At 46.3% G+C, this 24,028-nt stretch overlaps 1 protein-coding gene across 1 annotated transcript in view; it reads right to left on the reverse strand.

Moving 5' to 3' along the window:
• The window catches only part of PPP4C (protein phosphatase 4 catalytic subunit), a 207,757-nt gene that overhangs the window by 115,170 nt on the left and 68,559 nt on the right, over positions 1-24,028 (reverse strand). Inside the window, exon 6 of the mRNA XM_069244070.1 lies at positions 10,892-11,065. Coding sequence (XP_069100171.1) covers positions 10,892-11,065 — 174 coding nt within the window. The remainder of the gene's footprint in view (positions 1-10,891; positions 11,066-24,028) is intronic.

Raw genomic sequence — 24,028 nt, forward strand, 5'->3', positions numbered from 1 at the left:
TGCTATTAGGCGAATGTTGTTGTGAATCGCCCACTGCCAAATTTTTTGTGTTAGGAGGCACAATTGTGTTGAGTGTGTTCCTCCTTGTTTGTTTAAATAATACATTGTTGTCATGTTGTCTGTTTTGACAAGAATGTATTTGTGTGTTATTATGGGTTGGAAGGCTTTTAACGCTAGAAATACTGCTAACAGTTCTAGGTAATTGATATGAAATTTTGTTTCGTGTATATCCCATTGTCCTTGAATGCTGTGGTGATTGAGGTGTGCTCCCCACCCTGTCATGGAAGCATCTGTTGTTATAACGTATTGAGGCACTGGGTCTTGAAATGTCCGCCCTTTGTTTAAATTTTTGCTGTTCCACCATAGAAGCGAGAGGTATGTTTGGCGGTCTACCAACACCAGATTTTGAAGTTGACCCTGTGCCTGTGACCATTGTGATGCTAGACACTGTTGTAAGGGTCGCATGTGTAGTCTTGCGTTTGGGACAATGGCTATGCATGATGACATCATGCCTAGATGTTTTAGCACATGTTTTGCTTTTATCTTTTGGTTTGGAAACATAGCACTTATTACCTTGTGGAATGCCTGCACTCTTTGTGGACTTGGAGTGGCAATTCCTTTTGATGTGTTGATGGTTGCTCCTAGATATTGTTGTGTTTGACACGGTTCTAGGTGTGATTTTGTATAGTTGATGGAAAACCCCAGTTTGTGAAGGGTTTGTATGACAAATGTGGTGTCGTTTGCGCATTTTTTTACTGTGTTGGTTTTGATTAGCCAGTCGTCTAGGTAAGGGAACACATGTATCTGTTGTCTCCTGATGTGTGCTGCTACTACTGCTAGACATTTTGTGAACACTCTTGGTGCAGTTGTTATTCCGAATGGCAACACCTTGAATTGGTAATGTATTCCTTTGAATACGAACCGTAGGTACTTTCTGTGAGAAGGGTGTATTGGTATATGAAAGTACGCATCCTTTAGGTCTAATGTGGTCATGTAATCTTGCTGTTTGAGCAGTGGAATGATGTCTTGTAGTGTGACCATGTGAAAATGGTCTGATATGATGTAGGTATTTAGTGTCCTGAGATCTAATATTGGTCTTAATGTTTTGTCTTTTTTTGGAATTAGAAAGTACAGGGAGTAAACTCCTGTGATTTTTTGTTGTACTGGTACTAACTCTATTGCATCCTTTTGCAGTAGTGCTTGAACTTCTAGTCCTAAAAGTTCTAAATGTTGTGGTGACATTTTGCGTGTTTTGGGGGGGATGTTTGGTGGGAAGTTGTGGAATTCTATGCAATAGCCATGTTGGATTATTGCATAACCCAATTGTCTGTTGTAATCTGTTGCCAAGAATGGTAGAATTGGCTTAGTCTTCCCCCCACTGGTGTTGAGTGAAGGGGTTGCGTGACTTGAAAGTCACTGTTTAGGTGGAGGTGTTTTTGGAGTCTGGAATCTTCCCCTACTCCTTGGGAATTGACCCCCCCGATATCCCCTGAAACCTCCCCTTTGGAAGGAACCCTGATATGGTGTGGTTCTTGTTTGTTGGCTGGTGGTGTCTGTGGGTTGGCCACGAAACCCCCCTCTAAATGGAGTTTTTCTGAAAGAGCCTCTGCTCTGCGGGGAGTAGTGCGCGCCCATGGCCTTGTCCGTGTCTGTGTCCTTTTTAAGTTTTTCAATGGCTGTATCCACTTCAGAGCCAAAAAGTTGTTTCTCGTTGAAGGGCATATTAAGGACAGCCTGCTGGATTTCAGGTTTGAAGCCTGAAGTGCGTAGCCAAGCGTGTCTCCTTATGGTGACAGCAGTGTTGACTGTTCTTGCTGCAGTATCGGCTGCGTCTAGTGAAGAGCGGATTTGATTGTTTGAGATCGTTTGTCCCTCTTCCACTATTTGCTGCGCCCTTTTTTGGTATTCCTGGGGAAGATGGTCTACGAGAAGTTGCATCTCGTCCCAGTGTGCGCGGTCATATCTGGCCAGCAGCGCTTGTGAATTTGCGATGCGCCACTGGTTGGCTGCCTGTGATGCTACTCTTTTCCCTGCCGCATCAAATTTTCGGCTTTCTTTGTCCGGAGGTGGGGCGTCGCCAGATGTATGTGAATTTGCTCTCTTGCGAGCTGCCCCTACTACCACGGAGTCAGGTGGTAACTGCGAAGTAATAAACACTGGGTCTGTGGGTGGTGGTTTGTATTTCTTATCCACCCTTGGGGTGATGGCTCTTGATTTTACGGGCTCTTCAAAAATTTGTTTTGCGTGCCGTAACATCCCTGGTAGCATTGGGAGACATTGATATTGGCTGTGTGTAGCCGAGAGGGTGTTAAATAAAAAATCATCCTCTATAGGATCGGAATGCAGTTGGACATTGTGGAATTCTGCTGCCCTAGCCACCAGTTGCGAGTATGAGGTACTGTCCTCTGGCGGTGACGGCTTTGTGGGGTATGACTCGGGATCATTGTCCGGCACTGGGGTGTCATACAGGTCCCAAGCGTCTTGATCCTGATCGTCATGACTTATGGTAGTTTGCGCTGGTGAGTGCATTTGTGGCGGTGTTTGTGCCGGCGATGCCTGTGGTGGAGAGGGCGGAGGCGTGACTTTTTTAACCACTTTGGCTTGTGGTTGTGCGTCATCCTTTGGAAGTCCGATCCTTCTTTTCCTCATGATTGGGGGAAGGGTTGATATCTTCCCTGTGTCGTGCTGGATGTACAGTCTCTTTTGTGTGTAGTCCGATTCTACACTTTGGAGCTCTTGTCCAAATCTGTGCATTTGGCCACTTATTCCTTGTTCCTCTGAGTAGGATGAAGGTGTGGTATTTTTCGGCGCCGAGAGAGAATCTTTTTTCGGTTTCGGCACCGACAGAATTTTTGTTCCTTTCGGCATGGATTCTCGGTGCCGGTATCTTGTTTTTGTCTCTCGGAGCCGCTTTCTCGGCTCCGAGGTTGCTCCATGGCGGTCCCTCGACCGGAGTCGGGTGTCTTCGCTATGGGCGTGCCCTTTTTCGGCGCCTTTGACGGGTCGCCTGTTTTATGGGTCGAGCCATGGCCTGTTGGCAGTGGCGTCCCCTGGGCTTTCGGTTTGTCGATGGATTTACTTTTCGACGTCTTACTCACAGTTTGTTGCTGTTGTTCGACGTCGGAGTCTCCGGATTCTGATTCCGGAACCGAGAATGTTTCCTCTTCCTCGTCGAAACGTTGTTTTGTCGACGTGGACGCCATTTGTTGACGCCTGGCTCTTCGGTCCCGGAGTGTTTTTCTGGACCGGAAGGCTCGACAGGCTTCACAGGCATCCTCCTTGTGCTCGGGGGACAAGCACAAGTTACAGACCAAGTGCTGATCTGTATAAGGATACTTACTGTGACATTTTGGGCAGAAACGAAACGGGGTCCGTTCCATCGGCTTCGATGTCGCATGCGGTCGGGCCGACCAGGCCCCGATGGGGGATCGAAACTACCCCAAAGTCTTCCGATGATCGGTGTCGATGTACCTAACTATCCCGATACCGAACGGAACAATACCGACGCTTTCTTCCGAGATTCTGACTAACTTTCCGAACCGAAACACGGAGCGAAAAGGAATACGTCCGAACCAGACAGCGGAAAAAAACAATCTAAGATGGAGTCGACGCCCATGCGCAATGGAGCCGAAGAGGGAGGAGTCCTTCGGTCCCGTGACCAAAAAGACTTCTTCGAAGAAAAACAACTTGTAATACTCCGAGCCCAACACCAGGCAGCGGACTGTGCCAAACATGTGTATCTGCAGCAACATATGCCATCGAACCTGTGGTTTACTTGGGACACCTTGTAGGTGGAGGCCAAGTTCAGCCACTCCAACCCAAGATCCAGACTATTCTGGACTGGGCAGCTCCAAAAACCCAGACTCAAGTCAGGGCATTCCTTGGCTTGACTGGTTACTACAGGAGGTTTGTGAAGGGATATGGATCAATAGTGACACCCCTCACAGAACTTACCTCCAAGAAAATGCCCAAGAAGGTAAACTGGACTGTAGAATGCCAACAGGCCTTTGACACCCTGGAACAAGCTATGTGCATAGCACCAGTTCTAAAAGCTCCAGATTACTCCAAGCAGTTCATTGTGCAGACTGATGCCTCTGAACATGGGATAGGGGCAGTTTTGTCCCAAACAAATCATGATGGCCTTGACCAGCCTGTTGCTTTCATTAGCAGGATGTTACTCCCCAGGGAGCAGCGTTGGAGTGCCTTTGAGAGGGAGGCCTTTGCTGTGGTTTGGTCCCTGAAGATGATGAGACCATACCTCTTTGGTACTCACTTTGTAGTTCAAACTGACCACAGACCTCTCAGATGGCTAATGCAAATGAAAGGTGAAAATCCAAAACTGTTGAGGTGGTCCATCTCCCTACAGGGAATGGACTTTATAGTGGAACACAGACCTGGGACTGCCCATGCCAATGCAGATGGCCTTTCCAGGTTCTTCCAATTAGAAAATGAAGACTCTCTTGGGAAAGTTAGTCTCATCCTCTTTCGGTGGGGGGGGGGTTTACCCCCTGACTTCCACGGCCCATTTGCTTATTTTTTTTATTTTATTTTTATTTCAGTTGGAGATATGACGTTTATCCCCATTGCAAATCACAAACCCTTCACAGTGCAGACAAAAGAGCATCCACTTATCTATGTTGTAATTTCTTCTTTTTTTTAAATTAATGGGTATCTCCCAAGATAGTCAAATAGTATCTCAGAGCATTTTTAAGCCCAGTGCATTTCAGAATATGCTTTCCCTTCATCAGGGGCATTTCTCCAAGGGCCTACAAAGAAGGTATTTAACAAACCTATTGCATTAAAATAATTTAGAGGATGTTCCAGCAACATAAAACCAATGATTGTCTGCCATTCATTTTTTCTCCTAACTGAACATACTGTTTAAAGAAAATTCTCTCCTCAACTCCCTTTCTCGTTTACTCAGGTTTGAATTCCTGTTTTGACCAAGGCTGTTGCACATGTACCACCTCCAATTTATTTAAGTCATTTCAACTGCATCTATCCCTTATTTTCCTTCCACTAGCTAGGTTGTTAGACTTGATTTGGTAAGGTTTTGCATGTCTCGCCGATTCTGCAGCATCCTCTGTCCAGTAGACTATCTGTGTTGCTAAGAATTGCCATGATCCTTCAGCTTTCCCGCTTTTATCTATCTTGTTTCCATTTGCGTTACTTGGCATATTTTACTTCACAAGTTCCACTGCATCATCATTTTAACTCAGTCTACCTACTGAGTTACCCCTCTCATTCTAGCAATCCTCTCACTTATGATTTTTTTTCATTATGAGGATTATTATTATTATTGAGTACAACATTTCCCTTCCTGTAATGCAGTGATACTCAAATTACGGCCCGGGGGCCGCATGCGGCCCTCCTGACCTTTACATGCGGCCCTCCTGACCTTTACATGCGGCCCTCTGCTTAACAGCAGGACTGGGCTGCTGTTTACTCAAATCTGCACACTGATTAAAAAGATGTTAAATTAAAGGAAACCTCTTATTGAAATGTTAATTGGAGGCAAAAAAAGGAAGTAACTAGGTTTTCCTGCACCTTTAGGAAAGCTTTCATTTTTAAAGACCAACTGCAGCAAAATTGTATAAATATAATAAGGTCTCTTCAAAAATCAAAACTGTATTTCATTAACATACAGAGTTGTTTCAACTTAGTACATCAGATTATATCAGTGCATTGAGAAGTATTTGCTTTTTAAGTGATGGTTTTCAAACAGAAATCCGGAAACATTCACCCCACCACCCTGAAAACTACGCCAATAGTAAACTAATAGGCATGTCAGTTGTTATGGGCACTCTTTGGGTGGCCTGGGTTCTTATTACACATGAACAGTATAGTTTATTAAATTAAACACAGGAGAAGGTTTTGCACAGGGCACATCTTGAAGTCAAGTACTTTGAGGTTGCCTTATATGCACTAATGAAGAAAAAGGGCAGAAGTGAAATAAAAGAATTGTCTAGTGTAGGAAGTTGGCTCTGTATGCACTATTTCAAAGTAAGAAATAGTATGCACAGAGTCCAAGGGTTCCCCTTAGAGGTAAGATAGAGGCAAAAAGAGATAATTCTAATGCTCTATTTTGTGGTAGTGTGGTCGAGCAGTAGGCTTATCAAAGGAGTAGTGTTAAGCATTTGTTGTACGCACACAGGCAATAAATGAGGAACACACACTCAAAGACAATTCCAGGCCAATAGGTTTTTGTATAGAAAAATATTTGTTCTTAGTTTATTTTAAGAACCACAGGTTCAAATTTTACATGTAATACTTCAAATGAAAGGTATTGCAGGTAGGTACTTTAGGAACTTTGAATAATCAAAATAGCATACACAGTTTTCAAATAAATCACATATAGCTATTTTAAAACTAGACAGTGCAATTTTCAACAGTTCCTGGGGGGGAGTAAGAGTTAGTTAGTTTTTGCAGGTAAGTAAACCACCTACGGGGTTCAAGTTTGGGTCCAAAGTAGCCCACCGTTGGGGGTTCAGAGCAACCCCAAAGTTACCACACCAGCAGCTCAGGGCCGGTCAGGTGCAGAGGTCAAAGTGGTGCCCAAAACGCATAAGCTTCAATGGAGAAGGGGGTGCCCCGGTTCCAGTCTGCCAGCAGGTAAGTACCCGTGTCTTCGGAGGGCAGACCAGGGGGGTTTTGTAGGGCACCGGGGGGGGGGGGGAACGACAAGACAGCACAGAAAGCACACCCTCAGCAGCACGGGGGCGGCCGGGTGCAGTGTGCAAACACACGTCGGGTTTCCAATGGGAGACCAAGGGGTCTCTTCAGCGATGCAGGCAGACAAGGGGGGGGGGGGGGCTCCTCGGGGTGGCCACCACCTGGGCAAGGGAGAGGGCCTCCTGGGGGTCACTCCTGCACTGGAGTTCCGATCTTTCAGGTCCTGGGGGCTGCGGGTGCAGAGTCTTTACCAGGCGTCGGGATCTGGGAAGCAGGCAGTCGCGGTCAGGGGGAGCCTCGGGATTCCCACTGCAGGCGTCGCTGTGGGGGCTCTGGGGGGGGGGGGGGGCAACTCTGGCTACTCACGGTCTTGCAGTCGCCGGGGAGTCCTCCCTGAAGTGTTGTTTCTCCACAAGTCAAGCCGGGGGCGTCGGGTGCAGAGTAGCAAGTCTCACACTTCCGGCAGGAAACGCAAGTCGTTTTAAAGTTGCTCCTTTGAAACAAAGTTGCAGTTTTGGGTGAACAGAGCCGCTGTCCTCTGGAGTTTCTTGGTCCTTCTAGAGCAGGGCAGTCCTCTGAGGATTCAGAGGTCGCTGGTCCCTGGGGAGAGCGTCGCTGGAGCAGTGTCTTTAGATTTGGGGGGGGGGGGGGGGGGGGGGGGAAGAGAGACAGGCTGGTAGAGCTGGGGCCAAGGCAGTTGGTGTCTCAGTCTTCTCTGCAGGGTTTTTCAGCTTAGCAGTCCTCTTCTTCTTAGGTTGCAGGAATCTGAGTTCCTAGGTTCAGCGGAGCCCCTAAATACAGAATTTAGGGGTGTGTTTAGGTCAGGGAGGGCAGTAGCCAATGGCTACTGTCCTTGAGGGTGGCTACACCCTCTTTGTGCCTCCTCCCAAGGGGAGGGGGGCACATCCCTAATCCTATTGGGGGAATCCTCCATCTGCAAGTCAGAGTCACCTCAGCTCAGGACACCTTAGGGGCTGTCCTGACTGGCCAGTGACGACTCCTTGTTTTTCTCATTATCTACTCCGGCCTTGCCGCCAAAAGTGGGGCCATGGCCGGAGGGGGCGGGCAACTCCACTAGCTGGAATGCCCTGTGGTGCAGTAACAAAGGAGGTGAGCCTTTGAGGCTCACTGCCAGGTGTTACAGCTCCTGCAAGGGGAAGGCGATAAGCATCTCCACCCAGTGCAGGCTTTGTTACTAGCCACAGAGTGACAAAGGCACTCTCCCCATGTGGCCAGCAACATGTCTCGAGTGTGGCAGGCTGTTAAAACCAGTCAGCCTACACGGGTAGTTGGTTAAGGTTTCAGGGGGGCACCTCTAAGGTGCCCTCTGGGGTGTATGTTACAATAAAATGTACACTGGCATCAGTGTGCATTTATTGTGCTGAGATGTTTGATACCAAACTTCCCAGTTTTCAGTGTAGCCATTATGGTGCTGTGGAGTTCGTGTTTGACAGACTCCCAGACCATATACTCTTATGGCTACCCTGCACTTACAATGTCTAAGGTTTGGCTTAGACACTGTAGGGGCACAGTGCTCATGCACTGGTGCCCTCACCTATGGTATAGTGCACCCTGCCTTAGGGCTGTAAGGCCTACTAGAGGGGTGACTTATCTATACTGCATAGGCAGTGTGAGGTTGGCATGGGACCCTGAGGGGAGTGCCATGTCGACTTACTCGTTTTGTCCTCGCCAGCACACACAAGCTGGCAAGCAGTGTGTCTGTGCTGAGTGAGGGGTCCCCAGGGTGGCATAAGACATGCTGCAGCCCTTAGAGACCTTCCCTGGCATCAGGGCCCTTGGTACCAGGGGTACCAGTTACAAGGGACTTACCTGGATGCCAGGGTGTGTCAATTGTGAAAACAAAAGTACAGGTTAGGGAAAGAACACTGGTGCTGGGGCCTGGTTAGCAGGCCTCAGCACACTTTCAAATCAAAACATAGCATCAGCAAAGGCAAAAAGTCAGGGGGTAACCATGCCAAGGAGGCATTTCCTTACATCTAGGATCACACATTTTGCTAAAGTGGGGAAGCCAGGATTCATATCAGGTTTTCTGGTTTCACATTATGCAGTTCACCCACCATACTGCACCCTCCGCCTTCCGTCTACCATCAATGCGTCCCCCGGTCACATCACAAACCAAACTTTGTGGCCCCTGAGAAAATGATTGTGAGTACCCATGCTGTAATACATTCTCAATTCCTCCTGGAATATTTCCATCAATTTAATTTTAGCTCAGGGAGCATATTTATATATGATAAAGTTTCAGATAATTAGGTTTCATTGTAATCACATTCAATTATCATTGTATCCTCAATGTTTAACTTATTCCTATGTTTTATTGGTTTAATTGTTTTGACTGGTAATTAATTTATTTATTGTTCTGTCCATTTTGCTAAATATAATTACCCATCCACTCATGTAACTTAATCACTTAGACATATTGTCTTAATTTTGTTATTCTGCCATTTACCACCGATATTTAGCTCCTTGTCTCCGTTTTATTTAAACTATTTAAAGCCTTATTTTCATATCCACCCTTCTCACATAGATCCCCATAAATCAGATTTTTCATTTAATTCACAGGGGTTAAGGGTATTCCATGCTTCAATCCACCAGGTTTTATCATGGACAACAGATTTTCAAGACAGCAACTTATTGTTTCAATGGTTTCCAGTACCTGAATTTCCATCCATTTGTTATCATACCACACTGCTGGAAACACAAAGCTATTGGCAATTTATGTTACTTAAGTCTCACATTGGTTTTATGTTCATACAATCTTTGCTCTACTTCCCTCCTTTGACCAACATACATTAATCCACATGGACATGCCATGCTGGAGACAATTTATTATCTCTACAGGTTACATAGCTACTAAGTTGTACTGCTTTGTCTGTATATGGTTGCCTGAATTGTGGACCACAGATTAGGTTATTGCAACGTACACAAGTAACATTAACAATTGTTTGGCAATAACTCATGAAACCCATTACCATTTTGCCTCAGTTTGCATTTTTCAAAATAAATTTAAATCTACTTAAACTGGGTATAATGTAGATATTACAAGTTTTTTTATTATTTCCTATGGGGCAGGGTAGTAATGTTAAACTGCCCATTATCCAACCAGCACTTTCTCTGCAGCTGCCTGGACGCTGAGAATAGGCACCAAAGACAACCCTCATAAAAACAGGCTTATCTTGCAGGACTATCTGTGGGCCGCAGCCTAACAATGCGCAACAATGCAGTTACCTTCTCACATTGTTATTTTTTTTTTAAAGTTCCAAATCTAAAACTATCTTCCACAATAAAGGCACAATAATTAGACTGGTCGATGGAGATTTTAATGTATGGAAGGGAGTGCCCAAACTATACAACTGAAGTGTACTAGAACCTTAAGACCTGCACCAACCATATTAAATGACCATATCTACCACACTGGCAATGCCCAATAACCAACAACAACACAAGAACCTGGAGAAAAAGCCTTGCAATCTCAGATCTCTCTTCAACTTCACACCACACTTTTTACTACGCAAGACCCACCGCAGCGCTGTTGCTAAATTTCTTCACATAACTACTGTAATCCCAAACATGGTAAGGGCTAGCAAAGCACTGCATACTGCTCTTTGATCTCCCAGTTCAGTTTAGCATTAGGTCATCTCAGCATTTCTTGGTCCATGCATGAGCAAAGCCCCTATATTTGTGGCCCAAACTCTGTGACAACAGCGGAGACCTGTGTCATGACAATCTCGATTCTTATAATCCTCACCATTTTTTTTTTTTTTTTTAAGACTGCTAAAACTATGTGCTGGTAGAGGACTGCGGTATACTTAGAATTACATGCAGACCAAACAAATAATTTACTTCCCTCAAATGTTCATATATGTCTTCCATGTAGTTAGAGGCTTTGGTTAGGCATCACTCAAATAAAAACATGAATAATGCACACTGTGGCAGGGAGATCCTATATTATACCATTTCTAAAGAGGTCGAATGACTTAAGACTGCGAATGACTTAAGATTTCCATGTGCAGCTCTCTTATAGCTCAGATATGAATTAAATGATTACAGCAACACCCTACTGTGCAAGAATGAAACCCAGTGATTCCATGTGTTAGTGTCCTCCACATAAATTGCACTGCTCTGTTCAATTAATGACAGTGGCCCCTACCAGGGGAGCTTACTTTGTAGTCAGACCCCACCTACCAGCACTCCTTACCTTTCCATCGATGATAGCAGACAAGCTGAGGTAGTCAAAGATTTCGGTGCAGTATCGCCATACTGTAACTGAGCCATACTTGCGCAGGCATTCGTCATAAAAGCCATAGACTTGTGTAATCTGTCGGCTCTCGTGGTTCCCCCGAATCAGGGTAATACGGTCTGGGTATCGAACCTGATGAAAAGTGGAGAAATAGACACATGGAATGTTATCCTTTAGAAAAGGGAGGGGGTAAGATAAGGAATTGTGTGTAGTATGAATGTTATACATAATACATGTTACTACAGGGATCTCCAACCTTAGGTGTAACAAGAGCTACTTATGTTCAATTAAAATAATTGCGAGCTACTAAACTTTGTGTTGTAATAGTGATCACAGACAAGATTACATTAGTGGCCACCCTATGCAAGATTACCAGTAGTGGTCACCCCAGTGCAAGAGGTAGAGTTGCCTTCTGTAATGTAAATATTGGAATGCCTTTATGTAGGTAAAACATGTCAGCCATAGCTACATTAACCCTGACATGAAAGTAATTATATTTAGTGATAAGTTTCCCCTAAGGATTTGACACTGAAAAAAGAAAAAAAGAAAATCAGCATATGAGTTTTGAAAGTACCCACTTTAGGGATACACGTAACAAGTCAACCAAACAGAAGGTTCCAATGTGTTAGGCTTGGCTGAACACAGGGGAGCTACTTACAGGCAGCTGGAAAACTACTAGTAGCTCACGAGCTACCCGTTGGAGAAGCCTGTGTTAATGTATCTGCAGTATGAGCCTCACTGTAATGTGGTGCATGAATGTCTGCACTGCTTGCAGTCTGTGCATCTGTGGTAGGTGTTCTTAAGGTTCTCATGTACAGACAGCTGTAGTGTGTGCTATGTGCCAATGTTGAGTGCATCCAACTGTGTAAGTCGGAGGGAGAAGGGTTCAGCCTCCATTGCAGAGGTGCCTCTGAGAACATCCACAAGATGAAGGAGGCCCTGTACGGACCACCCAGGCCATATGGACAGCACTCCGACTGCATCCAGGGTCAGAGCGAAGGATGCAGTGCTAACCCTTCTCCCACACCCCCTTCCTTCCCCTCAAAGAAGATGGAAACTCCTCAAAACAACCTGCACTGGGTATGATAATTACTCATCTGTTTTGAATAGAAGCAGAAAATTCTAATGTAATATACGTATTCGAATAATGTCCGTGATCTGGCCTAAATGCACCTCTCTCAATAGTGCTGGACAGGTTGTGCAGTGGCTGCAACAGAGGTCTATATGTAATATTTAGGCTGTCCAGTGTGCGTGCTGGAGTTGTTATTTATCTAGGACTTGTACACTGGTTTCCACCCCTCATTATTGGCCTAGATCTATTTTTGCTATTTACAAATTATAAAATATTTTCTTGGAAACAAATTAATTGCATTCACAGTGTTCCAAAGGGGTTTTGCTAAAAATACTTTACCTATATTTTCGTAACTTTTCTAAACTATATATTCAAAATTATTGAAGTGTTTTGCCCTTCAACCACTTAACTTGCTATTGGATATGCTAGGAAGGGAAGGGGGGCAAGGGGGTCAAGGGAAGAAAATGAACAAAAGGACCGGGGTAGAGGGACGAAAAGGAGAAGAAGCAACGAGGATAGGGGAAAACACATGTACTCATATGAAGTGCTTGAAGACAAATAAAATGCTCTCAGGGGACACAAACACCTAATAGGCTCATAGCAGAACAGAAAAAATGAACGCAAAAGGGGGGCCAAGAGGCTTCCCCTCAAAGGGAAATAAAAAAGCAAATGGATGAAAAAAAAGTAGACATGAACGATCAGAGAAGAAAGACATTTGGGAGGGGGTGGGGGGGGGAAAGGGTGAAAGGAAAATGTGTAAACACCATGTATTGGAGAGAGAGCGCATGCACGATCTAACCGAGAACTAAAAAAAAAAAAAAAAATACAGGAATGTTTTCAGAGCTTACCTAACCACTAGATACCAGAAACATTTTATTCATGACTCTAGGAGCGGTTTACACTCCAAAGCTATTCACTGACAATAGCTGGCCCCCTGAGGGCCTGCAACCATCTACTTTACTACCAAGTATGGTATGATTGCTGACATTAGCAGTCTCCCAGTCACCTTGCCCACCTGGCTAATTAAAGACGTCCGATAGGGCAGAGCTTTGGCATGAAGGGATGGCTATGCAAGATATGAGAGCGAAGTATTGCACTTGTCCTGTGAGCGCTCTCCAGTTCACTGTCTTGCAGCAGGTCTCATTTGAAAACAGAGATTAGTTGCCAAAGAAATTGTGACTGGATTTCGCACCCTGCATGTCCACCCTCTTGCTACAGGTCTGATTTGTAAAGAGGAATGGTCAAAGAAATTGTGCTTGTATTTTTTCTTCTGCAAGGTTGATTTAAACGCCCTTATTTTAGAACATGGTACATTTTCTTTACAAGTTACCTAGAGGAGAATTCAGGAATGTGGATCAGATGATGTTTGGGCTACTAATTGCTCTGGAGCTGCATTAAAGTGGAATCTGAGTGTGAAGGAGCCAGCCTTTGCGTCTTGGTCACCGGACAACAAACTGGCAGATTGCAGTAAGGGATCGATTAGGGCCTTTTTTAAATGAAGGGTCTCACTTGCAAGTACTGTTGGCTGTTGATCTCCGTAAACTGAGAAGCTTTAACATTTGGTGAAAGATTTATTGTCCAAAAAAAACTATTTCTGGCTGCATCTCATACAAAGCAAATCCATATGCCAAGGTCAGATATACATTGTTACAAGCACTCCGATGCGGATGAGGAGAACAGTCACAAGGAGGAAGACGACGCAGCTACAGGGGGGTGGGGGTGGGGGGGGAATCAGCAGCCTATGAGAGCATACCAGGGTACATTTGAAATATGACTGTATGAAGTCTGAATCGATGAAGAGCTAAAGTTTCTCTAATGCTGGAACCTGCTCAGAGGATAAGAGAGACAACCCCGGAAAAGTATCAAAGGCAGCTGGTGGTGAGATTGCCCTAATTTTACTTCAGAGAGGGGAAGCGCGTTGATTGCAGAACATTGTTTGGAGGGCAGGAGCCCTTTAAATCCTACTCGAGCTCCCGCCGTCGCGGGAAGCGCGTTGATTGCAGAACATTGTTTTGGAGGGCAGGAGCCCTTTAAATCCTACTTGCGCTCCCGCCGTCGCGGGAAGCGCGTTGATTGCAGAACATTGTTTGGAAGGCAGGAGCCCTTTAAATCCTACTCGCGCTCCCACCGTCGCGGGAAGCGCGTTGATTGCAGAACATTGTTTGGAGGGCAGGAGCCCTTTAAATCCTACTCGCGCTCCCACCGTCGCGGGACGCGCGCGGGTGGCGCCCGGGCCAAGGGCGGGCCCGTCATTGCCAGGAAGAGGCAGGGCAGGGCCACCCCCCTGACATTTTACTTTTCAAAAAACCTTCTGGACTTCAGGACTAGGCACCTTACAAGCGTTTGGTTGCCTGAAGGTACTGTGCTGGTGCTTTGCCTGTTCCCCCTTGTTTTAAATATTTCAGTATTGAAGAAATCATTTTTATATATTCAAATATAGCCCCGTGAGTAAACGGGCCATTAAATTAATTAAATAATGAAAATGTCACTTACCCAGTGTACATCTGTTCGTGGCATCAGTCGCAGTAGATTCGCATGTTCTGCAATAGCTCGCCATCTGGTGTTGGGCCGGAGTGTTACAAGTTGTTTTTCTTCGAAGAAGTCTTTCGAGTCACGGGACCGAGTGACTCCTCCTTTTGTCTCCATTGCGCATGGGCGTCGACTCCATCCTCGATTGTTTTTTCCCGCAGAGGGTGAGGTAGGAGTTGAATTGTAGTAATAGTGCCCATGCAATGGAGTGACTAAGTATGCACTTATTTAAGGTTGAGATGATACATATATAAATAATTGAAGGTAACTTCCAAACTGCTACAGGCTCCCGGGGAGGCGGGTGGGCACATGCGAATCTACTGCGACTGATGCCACGAACAGATGTACACTGGGTAAGTGACATTTTCAGTTCGATGGCATCTGTCGCTGTAGATACGCATGTTCTGCAATAGACTAGTAAGCAGTTATTTCCCCAAAAGCGGTGGATCAGCCTGTAGGAGTGGAAGTAGTCTGAAATAATGTCCTTAATACAGCTTGACCTACTGTGGCTTGTTGTGCGGATAACACGTCTACACAGTAGTGCTTGGTGAATGTGTGAGGCGTAGACCATGTGGCTGCCTTACATATTTCTTGCATTGGGATGTTTCCTAGAAAGGCCATGGTAGCACCTTTTTTTCTGGTTGAGTGTGCCCTTGGTGTAATGGGCAGCTGTCGTTTAGCTTTAAGGTAGCAGATTTGGATGCATTTAACTATCCATCTGGCTATACCTTGTTTTGAAATTGGGTTTCCTGCATGAGGTTTTTGAAATGCAATAAAGAGTTGTTTAGTCTTTCTGATGTTCTTTGTTCTGTCAATGTAATACATTAATGCTCTTTTGACATCTAATGTATGTAGTGCCCTTTCAGCTACGGTATCTGGCTGTGGAAAGAACACCGGAAGTTCCACTGTTTGATTTAGATGGAACGGTGAAATAACCTTTGGCAAAAATTTAGGATTGGTCCTTAGGACGACTTTATTTTTGTGTAGTTGTATAAAAGGTTCCTGTATAGTAAACGCCTGAATCTCGCTTACTCTTCTCAGGGAAGTAATGGCGATGAGAAATGCCACCTTCCAGGTTAGGAACTGTATGTCGCAGGAGTGCATGGGTTCAAAAGGTGGACCCATAAGTCTAGTTAGGACAACATTTAGGTTCCATGAGGGAACAGGTAGCGTTCTTGGTGGTATAATTCTCCTAAGGCCCTCCATGAATGCTTTAATGACTGGTATTTTATATAGGGAAGTTGAATAGGTAGTCTGCAGGTATGCAGATATTGCTGCAAGGTGAATCTTAATGGAAGAGAAAGCTAGGTTAGATTTTTGTAAGTGAAGCAAGTAACCCACTACATGTTCTGGAGTTGTGTGTAATGGTTGTATTTGATTAATATGGCAGTAGCAAACAAACCTCTTCCATTTACTTGCATAGCAGTGCCTGGTGGATGGCCTTCTTGCTTGTTTTATGACTTCCATACATTCTTGGGTAAGTTGTAAGTGCCCGAATTCTAGGATTTCAGGAGCCAGATTGCTAGATTCAGCGATGCTGGATCTGGGTGTCTGATCTTTTGGTTGTGCTGTGTCAACAGATCTGGCCTGTTGGGCAATTTGATGCAGGGTACCACTGATAGGTCTAGCAGCGTTGTGTACCAGGGTTGCCTTGCCCAAGTTGGTGCTATCAATATGAGTTTGAGTTTGCTTTGACTGAGTTTGTTTACCAGGTAAGGAAGGAGAGGGAGAGGAGGAAAAGCGTAAGCAAATATCCCTGACCAGTTCATCCATAGGGCATTGCCTTGGGATTGTTTGTGTGGGTATCTGGATGCGAAGTTTTGGCATTTTGCGTTCTCCCTTGTCGCAAACAAGTCTATCTGAGGTGTTCCCCAGAGTTTGAAATAAGTGTTCAGTATTTGGGGGTGAATTTCCCATTCGTGGACCTGTTGGTGATCTCGAGAGAGATTGTCTGCGAGTTGATTTTGTATCCCTGGTATAAACTGTGCAATTAGGCGAATTTGGTTGTGAATTGCCCAATGCCAAATTTTTTGTGCTAACATGCTTAACTGCGTGGAGTGCGTCCCTCCCTGCTTGTTTAGATAATACATTGTTGTCATGTTGTCTGTTTTGACGAGAATGTATTTGTGAACTATTATTGGTTGGAAAGCTTTTAGTGCTTGAAAAACTGCAAGAAGTTCTAGGTGATTGATATGCAGTTTTGTTTGATGTACGTTCCATTGTCCTTGTATGCTGTGTTGATCGAGGTGTGCTCCCCACCCTGTCATGGAAGCATCTGTTGTTATTACGTATTGTGGCACTGGGTCTTGAAAAGGCCGCCCCTTGTTTAAATTTATGTTGTTCCACCACAGAAGCGAGAGGTAAGTTTGGCGGTCTATTAACACCAGATCTAGAAGGTGACCCTGTGCTTGAGACCACTGTGATGCTAGGCATTGTTGTAAGGGCCTCATGTGCAGTCTTGCGTTTGGGACAATGGCTATGCATGATGACATCATGCCTAGGAGTTGTAATACCATCTTTGCTTGTATCTTTTGTGTTGGATACATGCGTTGTATGATGGTGTTGAAATTTTGAATTCTTTGTGGACTTGGAGTGGCTACTCCCTTTGATGTGTCTATTATGGCTCCCAGGTATTGTTGTACCTTGCGTGGCCGAATCTTGGATTTTGTGAAATTGACGGTGAACCCTAGTTTGAAGAGGGTTTGTATGATATGATTTGTGTGATTTGAGCACTCTATTAACGAATGGGCCTTGATTAGCCAGTCGTCTAGATATGGGAACACATGTATTTGCTGCCTTCTGATGTGTGCAGCGACTACCGCTAGACATTTGGTAAAGACTCTTGGTGCGGTTGTTAATCCGAAAGGCAGTACCTTGAATTGGTAATGTATTCCTTTGAATACAAACCTTAGGTATTTCCTGTGCGATGGGTGAATTGGTATATGGAAATAAGCATCCTTGAGGTCTAAAGTTGCCATGTAGTCGTGCAGCTTTAGCAATGGCAATACTTCTTGTAGTGTGACCATGTGGAAGTGGTCTGATTTGATGAAAGTGTTGACTACTCTGAGGTCTAGGATTGGTCTCAGTGTTTTGTCCTTCTTTGGTATCAGAAAGTACAGTGAGTAAACTCCTGTGTTTATTTGTGTGTTTGGCACTAATTCTATTGCATTCTTTTGCAATAGTGCCTGCACTTCTATCTCTAGGAGATTGGAATGGTGTGTTGTTAAATTTTGTGCTTTTGGTGGTATGTTTGGAGGGAACTGTAGAAATTCTATGCAGTAACCATGTTGGATAATTGCTAGAACCCAAGTGTCTGTAGTGATTTTCTCCCATGCTCTGTAATAATGACCTATTCGTCCCCCCACTGGTGTTGTGTGGAGGGGGTGAGTGACATGTGAGTCACTGTTTAGTAGTAGGGGTTTTGGGGCTTTGGAATCTTCCTCTATTTCTAGGGAATTGCCCTCCTCTATATTGTCCCCGAAAACCTCCTCTATACTGTCCTTGGTAACTGGACGGTGTGGCTTGTGAGGTGCTGGCTTGTGTGCTTTGACCCCGAAACCCCCCTCGAAAGGGCGGTTTACGGAATGAGCTGTAATTCCCTCTGCTCTGCGGGGAGTAGAGTGCGCCCATGGCTTTGGCAGTGTCTGTATCTTTTTTGAGTTTCTCAATCGCTGTGTCCACTTCTGGACCGAACAGTTCTTTTTCATTAAAAGGCATATTGAGAACTGCTTGTTGAATCTCTGGTTTAAATCCAGACGTTCGGAGCCATGCATGCCTTCTGATAGTTACAGATGTATTAATTGTCCGTGCAGCTGTATCTGCAGCGTCCATGGAGGAGCGGATCTGGTTGTTGGAGATGGCCTGTCCCTCCTCAACCACTTGTTTTGCCCTATTTTGGAAGTCTTTGGGCAGATGTTCAATGAGATGTTGCATCTCGTCCCAGTGGGCTCTGTCATAGCGCGCAAGTAGTGCCTGGGAGTTCGCGATGCGCCACTGGTTTGCAGCTTGTGCTGCGACTCTTTTACCAGCTGCATCAAACTTGCGGCTTTCTTTATCTGGGGGTGGTGCATCTCCAGATGTGTGAGAGTTGGCCCTTTTCCTAGCTGCTCCTACAACAACAGAGTCTGGTGGCAGCTGTGTTGTGATGAAAGCCGGGTCTGTAGGAGGCGGCTTATACTTTTTTTCCACCCTTGGTGTGATTGCCCTACTTTTGACCGGGTCCTTAAATATGTCTTTTGCGTGCCGGAGCATACCAGGGAGCATAGGCAGGCTTTGGTAGGAGCTGTGGGTGGAGGAGAGTGTGTTGAACAGGAAATCATCCTCGACCTGTTCTGAGTGGAGGCTTACGTTGTGAAATTGTGCTGCTCTAGCCACCACCTGAGAGTACGCGGTGCTGTCTTCTGGTGGAGATGGTTTTGTAGGGTATGCCTCTGGGCTGTTATCTGACACTGGGGCGTCGTATAGGTCCCATGCGTCCTGGTCTTGGTCACCCTGGCTCATGGTGGTGTGAGCTGGGGAGTGTGATGGCGTTTGTGCTGGTGAAACGTTAATCACGGGCGGAGGAGAGGGTGGTGGTGTAACTCTTTTCACCACTTTTGGTTGTGGTGCTTGTTCCGTCTGGAACTCCAACCTTCTCTTTCTCCTAATGGGGGGAAGGGTGCTTATTTTTCCTGTCCCCTGCTGAATGAAGATACGCTTTTGCGTATGGTCCGCATCCGTTGCTTGTAGCTCTTCCTCAAACCTATGCTTCTGCATTTGGGAGGTTAGCGAGTGCTCTTCTGTATAAGAGCCTGAAGCTGGGTCGCTTGCAGTTTGTTTCGGCGTCGAAACTGTGTCTGCGTGTTTTTTCGGCTCCGAGGTGACTTTTTTCCTTTTCGGGGCCGAAACCTCTCGGCGTCGATCTGTTTCGGTGCCGCTGTCTCGGCGTCGAGCCGTGTCCACACCGGCATCTCGGTGTCGAGGCTTGTCTCCAGCACTTTCTCGGTCCCGAGAAGGCTGCGTGCCGGTGTCTCGACCGGAGTCGGACGATCTCGGCACTGTTTTGGCCTTTTTCGGTGCCGACGGTCGGTCACCGAATTTATGGGTGGAGCCATGGCCTGGTGGCAGTGGCGTCCCCTGGGCCTTGTAAATGTTTCTTTGTGTGGTTTTCGACGTCTTACTCACGGTTTGTGTATCGTCGAATCCTTCGGAGTCTGAGTCTTGGATCGAGAAGGTACCTTCCTCTTCTTGTTCCTCGAACTCCCGTCGGGCTGTCGGTGCGGACGCCATTTGAAGTCTTCTGGCTCGACGGTCTCGGAGTGTTTTTCTGGACCGGAACGCACGACAGGCCTCGCAGGTGTCTTCGCTGTGCTCAGGTGACAGGCACAGGTTGCAGACCAAGTGTTGGTCTGTGTAGGGGTATTTATTGTGGCATTTGGGGCAGAAACGGAACGGGGTCCGTTCCATCGGCGTTCTTCAGCACGCGGTCGGGCCGGCCAGGCCCCGACGGAGGATCGAAAAATTACCCCGAAGGGCACCGGAGCTCTTCGATCTTCGATGCGGTGTTGAATGTAGGTATGCCGATCCCGAACGCAACAATACCGACGAAAATCTTCCGAAATTAACTATTTTTTTCTGTTCCGAAACTCGGAGCGACAGGAACACGTCCGAACCCGATGGCGGAAAAAAAACAATCGAGGATGGAGTCGACGCCCATGCGCAATGGAGACAAAAGGAGGAGTCACTCGGTCCCGTGACTCGAAAGACTTCTTCGAAGAAAAACAACTTGTAACACTCCGGCCCAACACCAGATGGCGAGCTATTGCAGAACATGCGTATCTACAGCGACAGATGCCATCGAACATTACATTACATTTTACAAGCATGGGTATAAGGAAACACTCAAAACTAAACAACCCAATCTTAAAAGATAGTTCATCCATATTAAAATATATCTCTGGGGCGATGGGAATGATAGATAAGCAAATCGCTACTGTTGAAGGGAAAATGTCATCATCTAAAGAGTGCTCCCATGAATCACTAGGGATCGCACCATCGCAACACAATTCCCCATCTAGTGAACAGGGGGATGGTCTTTCAACAGTAAGGCTTACAAATGGATGTGTTAAAGACTCTTCGAACCTAATTTACTCCATGGATGAAATATCCCCTGTCGCCAAGCGACCAAGAAAACCAGAGGCAACTCCGGTGGACAAGACCGCAAAAACAATCCCAGTGATAGACCTAAGAACTACCCCAATTAAAAAATACTCAAGAAAATCAACGCGGAAGAAACCCCTAACCTCAGCTGGAGACACTGTTCGATCTCTCCTTATAAACTTCACGAGACAGTGAACCAATTGAAATCATCTATCGGAGACACTTTGGACTCTATGTCGGAGCGCCTAAAGGGGGTGGAGTCTAGGCTTGAGGCAGGTCTTGTAATAATAAAATCCTTACAACAGGAACACACGCATACACAAAGTAAGGACCACAGAAGTACATCGCGGTCCCCAGAACGCGAGAACACCAGACACCCTATTCCATACAATAGGCCAATCAGTTTACACCAAAATATTAAACCTCAGACCGAACGTCATACTCAACCAATACCTCCCCCGCTGTATCACTTTACCCAACCCTCCTTTCTATCTACACCACATAATCCTTCTCCTGACAACAAAATTCTAAACCCCACACTTTGCAAGACTACTAGTAGTGCTACGCATAGGGCAGCAACTACCTATCACCACTCAAATCCAGGGAGAAACACAACTAGCAGGAACAAACCCCCGAATCACTTCTTCCTCCCTAGTGACTTGCTACATCTCCCCCCGGAGGTCACACCATATGTTGTGGTCTTGGCTAATGTTCCACCGATAGACGATCAACAACATGAAACATGGTCGGCCTTGAGAAACAAGGCCCTCAATTGGATTGGGACACGAATGGGCCCTGGCTCAGTGAGGACCCTTTTTGATGACATAAAAATGGTCAGAAGAATTAAATGGATAGGGAACAGCATGAAAGCACTAACTGGAGACTGTGTGGTCCTTTCTTTTGGCTCACCAAACCTAGTGAATAGAATTATCCATTTCTTAGGAGCCAGACAAGTCACCCTACAAGGAATCTCGCTACTACCCCTGGGTTATTTCTATCAAAGACCAAGGGAGAATAACGCCATCCACGCACAGCGAGCAATAGATTTTACCCCCTTTCAACATTGGAAAATATTGATTGACTGGATATGAAGCAGTCAGCTATCCCTGAAAGAGTAGCCAAAACAATTTGTATACCAGGGACGGACCCACATAAGGAAGCCAGATCACACACTAAGGTTCCCGCAAGAAATGGGAGTTTACCTTATCTAAGCCAGGACGACGATCCCAAACGTATACTAAACCCAACCAACAGCATTACCCCCCCCCTTCCCCCCCAGAGGACCAGCACTGTAACCCTAAGCAGTACCCTAACCAGAATCCGGAAGTAGCTTTACTATTCTGGAATATTGCAGGCTTAGCCAATAAGCTAGACAATGAGATTTGGGCCAATTTTTTAGCAGATTACTCATGTGTTTGCCTACAAGAGACATGGCTCTTAACTCCCGCCCATACAAATGGCTATAAAACATTTCATACTCCTGCCGAGCAGTCAAGGCACGGTAGACCCAAAGGGGGACTGTGCACATATATTTCCAACAAATTACCTGTAAGGAAATGCCTCCTTGGCATGGTTGCCCCCTGACTTTTTGCCTTTGCTGATGCTATGTTTACAATTGAAAGTGTGCTGAGGCCTGCTAACCAGGCCCCAGCACCAGTGTTCTTTCCCTAACCTGTACTTTTGTATCCACAATTGGCAGACCCTGGCATCCAGATAAGTCCCTTGTAACTGGTACTTCTAGTACCAAGGGCCCTGATGCCAAGGAAGGTCTCTAAGGGCTGCAGCATGTCTTATGCCACCCTGGAGACCTCTCACTAAGCACAGACACTCTGCTTGCCAGCTTGTGTGTGCTAGTGAGGACAAAACGAGTAAGTCGACATGGCACTCCCCTCAGGGTGCCATGCCAGCCTCTCACTGCCTATGCAGTATAGGTAAGACACCCCTCTAGCAGGCCTTACAGCCCTAAGGCAGGGTGCACTATACCATAGGTGAGGGTACCAGTGCATGAGCATGGTACCCCTACAGTGTCTAAACAAAACCTTAGACATTGTAAGTGCAGGGTAGCCATAAGAGTATATGGTCTGGGAGTTTGTCAAACACGAACTCCACAGCACCATAATGGCTACACTGAAAACTGGGAAGTTTGGTATCAAACTTCTCAGCACAATAAATGCACACTGATGCCAGTGTACATTTTATTGTAAAATACACCCCAGAGGGCACCTTAGAGGTGCCCCCTGAAACTTAACCGACTATCTGTGTAGGCTGACTAGTTTTAGCAGCCTGCCACAAACCGAGACATGTTGCTGGCCCCATGGGGAGAGTGCCTTTGTCACTCTGAGGCCAGTAACAAAGCCTGCACTGGGTGGAGATGCTAACACCTCCCCCAGGCAGGAATTGTCACACCTGGCGGTGAGCCTCAAAGGCTCACCTCCTTTGTGCCAACCCAGCAGGACACTCCAGCTAGTGGAGTTGCCCGCCCCCTCCGGCCAGGCCCCACTTTTGGCGGCAAGGCCGGAGAAAATAATGAGAAAAACAAGGAGGAGTCACTGGCCAGTCAGGACAGCCCCTAAGGTGTCCTGAGCTGAAGTGACTAACTTTTAGAAATCCTCCATCTTGCAGATGGAGGATTCCCCCAATAGGGTTAGGATTGTGACCCCCTCCCCTTGGGAGGAGGCACAAAGAGGGTGTACCCACCCTCAGGGCTAGTAGCCATTGGCTACTAACCCCCCAGACCTAAAACACGCCCTTAAATTTAGTATTTAAGGGCTACCCTGAACCCTAGAAAATTAGATTCCTGCAACTACAAGAAGAAGGACTGCCTAGCTGAAAACCCCTGCAGAGGAAGACCAGAAGACGACAACTGCCTTGGCTCCAGAAACTCACCGGCCTGTCTCCTGCCTTCCAAAGATCCTGCTCCAGCGACGCCTTCCAAAGGGACCAGCGACCTCGACATCCTCTGAGGACTGCCCCTGCTTCGAAAAGACAAGAAACTCCCGAGGACAGCGGACCTGCTCCAAGAAAAGCTGCAACTTTGTTTCCAGCAGCTTTAAAGAACCCTGCAAGCTCCCCGCAAGAAGCGTGAGACTTGCAACACTGCACCCGGCGACCCCGACTCGGCTGGTGGCGATCCAACACCTCAGGGGGGACCCCAGGACTACTCTGATACTGTGAGTACCAAAACCTGTCCCCCCTGAGCCCCCACAGCGCCGCCTGCAGAGGGAATCCCGAGGCTTCCCCTGACCGCGACTCTTTGAACCTAAAGTCCCGACGCCTGGGAGAGACCCTGCACCCGCAGCCCCCAGGACCTGAAGGACCGGACTTTCACTGGAGAAGTGACCCCCAGGAGTCCCTCT

The sequence above is a fragment of the Pleurodeles waltl genome, chromosome 7, assembly GCF_031143425.1.
Source record: "Pleurodeles waltl isolate 20211129_DDA chromosome 7, aPleWal1.hap1.20221129, whole genome shotgun sequence".
NCBI classification, from domain to species: Eukaryota; Metazoa; Chordata; class Amphibia; order Caudata; family Salamandridae; genus Pleurodeles; species Pleurodeles waltl.